Below are 5941 nucleotides of genomic sequence, written 5' to 3'. Positions count from 1 at the left end.
CGATAGGCCTGAAATTGACCACAGTCGCACCAACGGTCTGGTATTAGGACCCTATACTCTTGTCTGGGCAGCCCTTGGTTGTGGTCAATTGTTTCCTTGACACTAAAAGTGTGGCCATGGCGGTCGAATTCCGTAACCCGATGACTGCTGGCTTTGGCAGATTCCTGCCTCATAAACTTCATGCAGGCATCACTATATACTTGACTCGTCTGCAACACTTCATGCCAGCGCCTGCCTCTTGTTACGAACAACGTTGCCATCCGAAAATAGGTCGCACTCACCAATGTGGTTACCGGGAGGTTACGTATGCCCTTAAAGACGTCGTTCATTGATTCCACAAGATTTGTTGTCATGTGGCCCCACCTCACCCCATCGTCGTATGACCTAGTCCACTTTGCTCTGTCAATGTTATCGATCCACCTCCCTGCATCAGAATTTGCCAACACTATTTCCCGGCGGTAGTATTGGAATCCAGGTTGGTTTAATGCATACCCCGCGTTTATCAAATGTTGCTTCAAGAAGTTATCCTTGAACTCCCGCATAAAATTTTGAGCAATATGCCTAATGCAATAGACATGGGTAGACGGGGGGTCATGCCAACCATTTGCTGGATTATTGTATGCACTGTCTATTGAAGCGTGCCTGTCAGAAATCACACAGATGCCAGCTTGTGGAGTCACGTGCGTTCGGAGATTCTTAAGGAGGAAACTCCAAGCAGCAGCCGTTTCTCCTTCTACCAATGCAAAGGCTATTGGGAAAATATTAGAATTTCCATCTTGTGCGACCGCCATCAGTAACGATCCTTTGTATTTCCCATACAGCCAAGTTCCATCGACTTGAACAAGTGGTTTGCAGAATGTGAAACCGATGATGCAGGGACGGAATGCCCAGAAAAGTCTATGGAATATTCCATTACCTTCTAGACGAGTTCCATCAGGGGATTGTGCCGGCAAGGTCTCCATTATAGAAACCGTCCCAGGTGAATACAATCGTAGTGCAGCCAGGTAGCGCGGAAGTTGTTTGTATGATTCCTCCCAATTACCGTATACCAGTTCAATTGCCTTGGTTTTCGCTAACCAAGCCTTTCTGTATGACGGTGTATATTTGAAAACAGCCACACAATGGGAGATAATAGTTTTGACCTTCAGTGACGGGTCAGCCTCAACTAGAGGTAATACGGAATGGCAGATCATATCATGGCTAAGTTTGCGATGATCCTGTGCCATGTTGGTGTTGACGCAAGTGTGAGCTTGAGAAATGGACCCTATCACCCACGCATTATGTTTCTTCTTGTACAATGCCATCAACCTATACCTACACTCCGGATTTTTGCATACAATAACGTATCTTTCTGGATTTGATTTGATAACATCGTAGTCAACACAGTTTTTCAAGTGCCAGTTCTTTATTGCTAACAGACACTCTTCCTTGGTGCGAAATTGGTCACCCTTCTTTAAGTCCTCATCAGACCTCATATATGGGTTGTAGAACATATCTGATGAGGGCTCATCCTCGCCCAAGTTAAGGGTTGTGAAGTGCGCAGGCGGTGAGTAGCGTTGCGCTATAGGTATTTGAACTTGGTCTTCGTCTTCAGAATCACGGTTCACCAAGTCATCAACCACGTCTTCAGCATCATCAACCACATCGTCTTCAACGTGGTGCTCAACATCTTGTTCGTCATCAATCATAGGATCAATAACCTGTGACTGAATATTTTGAGCTGGTTGAAATTGTTCCAACACAATGTACAACACTATGTATTCGTAACCAGAATACTCATGGTTACGAAACATGTATTGTGTCTCCATGTCATTTTGAATCAATGACTTATAAAACTTGACAGAGTTATTTTCTGAAAAAAAAGGTTGTTGATAAAAAATTTGGGACACGGGTTGTCTTAGTTTGGACTCAATCTTCCTTTTCAGATAAGAGAAGTCAGCTCCTCTATTTAGACAAAAACGAGTGCATTCGGTGTTTCTAAATAGGAAGCCAGACATATCACATTCATAAGTCTCACCATTGACGTGAGCTTTGATTTTGTATTGTGATGAAGATGCCATGTTATGTGAAGGTTTTGTGAAGATATTGTGAAGATATATGTGAAGATTTTTTGAAGATTGCTGTGAAGATATTGTGAATACCTTTGTGAAAATGTGTGTGAATATTTATACTGCAAGATTCCAACACATCTTTGCATGCATGTCTTCAACCAAGCCTTCCCCAAGAGCAACGCATGCAAAACTTGGACACGTGTAAAGCATGCAAAAATTTGGGTAGGAGCAACGCATGCAAAGTTTGCTGAGAATCTTGCAGGCTAGGTGGAGCTGCATGCATGTAATAATTTTGACACGTCTACTGCCTATCCATCAAATGTATTCTCCACCAAGTCTTCAAGATTCCCACGCATGCCTCACACATGTCACATCTTTGCATCATCATGTTCCACTAAGCCTGCACCTAGTCTGCAAGATTCCCACGCATGCCTCACACGTGTCACACTTTTGCATGCAACACTCCCACCTAGCCTGCACCTATTCTCTCGGCTTTAGCTTTGCTTGCACCAACAATAGCTTCGTCTTCATGTGCAAATTGAAAGTGAATAACTCCATAGCGAAAAGTTAAACTTCTTGAACTTCCAATACTGAATATCACACTTCCAATACTAAACTACCTCTTTTTTCCATTATGTGTTTAAAATAATATTCAATCTTATTTAAGCTTAATTATTTATTTTAAACAACCTGATTAACTAAATTGAATTAAAAACCAATTTAAACTTTCTAAAACTGTTGTACTAAAATAATATTCAAAGCAAGATTCCCACGCATGCCTTCCACGTGTCACATCTTTGCATCATTAGGTTCCACCAAGTCTTCCCCAAGACAAGACAAGTGCAACCTAATCTGCACCAATGCATGCCAACACTACCACCTAGCCTGCACCTATTCTGCAAGATTCCCACGCATGCCTTCCACGTGTCACATCTTTGCATCATCAGGTTCCACCAAGTCTTCCCCAAGACAAGACAAGTGCAACCTAATCTGTACCAATGCATGCCAACACTACCACCTAGCCTGCACCTATTCTGCAAGATTCCCACGCATGCCTCACACGTGTCACATCTTTGCATCATCAGGTTCCACCAAGTCTTCCCCAAGACAAGACAAGTGCAACCTAATCTGTACCAATGCATGCCAACCTATCCACCTAGCTACAAGATTCCCACGCATGCCTTACACTTGTCACATTTTTGCATATTCAATCTACTTGAAAACGAGTATAAATAGAAGGTCATTCTTGCAAGTTTTCATCAACCACTAACACTTTTATTCAGAGAACTCCGGCAAAACTTCTCATCCACCAAGCTTCGTTCTACATTGCAGTCATGTCTCTTCTTACCATGGGCCAAGAACACAGAGGCATTAGGGCAAACATTGCCTCATTCGTAAGTTTTTCTTGAACATTGCCTCTTTCGTATGTTTGTAATTTGTTTTTTAAAAGTCCAATCTAATGATTGTTTATATTGTTTGTTTTTAAAGGATCCCAAGAAATTTCGTCAACGTTCACACCCTATGCCTTATCCAGACCCATGGTGCGTACCTTACATAGAGCGTGCGGGTTTCGGTCATGTTATGCATGTCGTAAATGCCACAATTGATGTCAAATTTATTCTTGCTCTGTGTGAACGTTGGAGACCAGAGACACACACTTTTCACCTACCAACTGGTGAATGTACCGTCACACTAGAGGACGTGTACATGCTTTTGGGTCTTAGAATAGATGGTAAGCCTGTGACTGGAAATGTTCAACAGCCCAACCAAATATGTGTTCAAATGTTGGGGGTAGATCTGGTCGAGGGTGAGGGGTCTGCAAAAGCTAGGGGTCAGGGTATTAAACTATCCAGCCTCCAATTGTACCACGACTCCATAACTTTGACTGAGGATTCGTCCGAACAAGAAAAAGTCATAAAAACCCGGGTTTACATTATGTTATTGTTTGGGAACTTGCTATTTCCCGAAGGGACGGGAAATAGCATAAACTTTATGTACTTGAGTTTGCTCGAGGACATTGATAGAATAAGCACGTATAGTTGGGGTTCTGCTGTACTGGCATTCCTATATAGCTCTTTGTGTAAAAATGCACAAAATGAGCACTGTACATTTTCTGGATGTGCTTTTTTGCTCCAAACATGGGGGTGGTGGAGATTGCCGAGGCTAGCCCTAGAAAATCCTAACGTCTACTCCTTCCCCTACGCAACTAGGTAAGTTTATGATGTTATTTCATTTTGTATATTTATTCTATAAATATTTTTAAATAATATTATTTATCTTTTTTTGTTTAGGTTCATTACAACCGGACTGGATTACAGTCTTACCCCCAAAAATAAAATTATATTTTATCGCCAACTCTTGGATCGTCTTCGAGCACAAGATGTATTACCACTAAATCACTCATCTTCTAACTGATTTATTAATATCATGCATTCTCGATAAATAACATATTTGCTTTTTTCTTTGCAGTTTATTTGGAGGCCATATTTGGGATTGGAACATCAACCCAACCCCGAAGATGCAGCTGTTTGGACAGCAAAAACGGCCATAATGCGGTTCACCACTGTGGAGATGCACCAAAGTGACCGTGTCAAGCTGCAATTCGGAATGCATCAAGAAATCCCAGGCCCCCCTATGTCTTTGGAACCTTGACATCTAAAAAAAGTCAGCCACCAGTGATATGCCCAACATTGGAAGGAATTTGCTAAGGAGTTTCGTAAAATGTGGAAAGACCGTGCCCACCATGTTCTACAATTTCCGGTGGCGCCCAACGAAATGAAGCCGACAAGGGAATATGTGGATTGGTATAAAGCAAATACAAATCCAGAAATGATTGTGTCTGACCCGTTCTATTTGGACGATCCCCGGATGCAACAACCATACTTCCAACAACAACAACCACCACAATATTCCCAACAACAACAACCACCACAGTATTACCAACAACAACAACAACCACCATATTACCAACAACAACCACCACCACCTTATTACCAACAATAGCCACCACCACCGTATTACCAACAATAACCACCTCAACACATGTCCACCCCCCAACCAAATCAACAATACATACCACAAACTCAACCCCAATACCATGAAGATTACCAACACCAACCTCAACATTCCCACCACCATCAACAGTCCCAACACCTACCACAATATCAATCCCCCCACATCCACCAATCCCAACACTTCCATCACGACAATGTCCCGAGCTCTTCCAGTCCTCCACCTAGCCCCGACACGGGTATACAAGAGGATTACCAACAAGACTACTACACACCACAACAAACATTGTTCTTTGGCCAACCCGATTCAACCCTAAACTACCAAAGACCACATTTCGAGGGCGCACCCAACAGTAGTCAGTTTGTCCCACCGAGACAAAGCTTTGAGGGCGCAGAGGGGACCCGTCTTTCCTACAGCACTGAAGGGACTTCGACCCAACCACAACGGCAAACGACAAGGGGACGCGTTAGGACTAGGGGTGGTAATAGGGAAGCACCACCACCACGTGAACCGTCTAGGCGAGTAATTAGACCTCCCCCGTGCGGATCGTACCAGGGACCGCATCATATGTGATAAATCCCAAATTAATAATGCATTTTAATTCTCTCTTTATAATATTTGTCTTGTGTATTATTTAAATAAAAATATTTTGTGTTTATTATCTTTATATCTTTATCTTTATCTCTAAAGATATTGTCTATCATATCTTTATATATATATATATATATATATATATATATATATATATATATATATATATATATATATATATATATATATATATATATATATATATATATATTAATTTACATGTGTATAAATATTTATTTACACGTATATAAATTAATTTTTTTTCCAAAAATTTATAAATAATATTA

At 41.4% G+C, this 5941-nt stretch overlaps 1 protein-coding gene across 1 annotated transcript; it reads left to right on the top strand.

Annotated features, from left to right (window-relative positions):
* Positions 1-3377: 3377 nt before the first annotated feature.
* LOC127088197 (protein MAIN-LIKE 2-like) lies at positions 3378-5639 on the top strand. Its single transcript, XM_051029112.1, has 3 exons — positions 3378-4261; positions 4343-4433; positions 4521-5639. Exons 1-3 carry the CDS (start codon positions 3477-3479, stop codon positions 4701-4703), a joined length of 1059 nt encoding a protein of 352 aa, XP_050885069.1. The 5' UTR covers positions 3378-3476; the 3' UTR covers positions 4704-5639.
* The last annotated feature ends 302 nt before the right edge of the window (positions 5640-5941 follow it).

The sequence above is a fragment of the Lathyrus oleraceus genome, chromosome 5, assembly GCF_024323335.1.
Source record: "Lathyrus oleraceus cultivar Zhongwan6 chromosome 5, CAAS_Psat_ZW6_1.0, whole genome shotgun sequence".
Classification (NCBI taxonomy): domain Eukaryota; kingdom Viridiplantae; phylum Streptophyta; class Magnoliopsida; order Fabales; family Fabaceae; genus Lathyrus; species Lathyrus oleraceus.
This window is presented reverse-complemented; position numbering and strand designations above follow the sequence as displayed.

Bases quoted from the DNA above. Each gene is read 5' to 3' on its own strand.
- LOC127088197 (XM_051029112.1), top strand. From the start codon at position 3,477: ATGTTTGTAATTTGTTTTTTAAAAGTCCAATCTAATGATTGTTTATAT. The intron at 4,262-4,342 runs GTAAGTTTATGA...TTTTTTGTTTAG, and splicing joins TCCTTCCCCTACGCAACTAG to GTTCATTACAACCGGACTGG. The intron at 4,434-4,520 runs GTATTACCACTA...TTTTCTTTGCAG, and splicing joins ATCGTCTTCGAGCACAAGAT to TTTATTTGGAGGCCATATTT.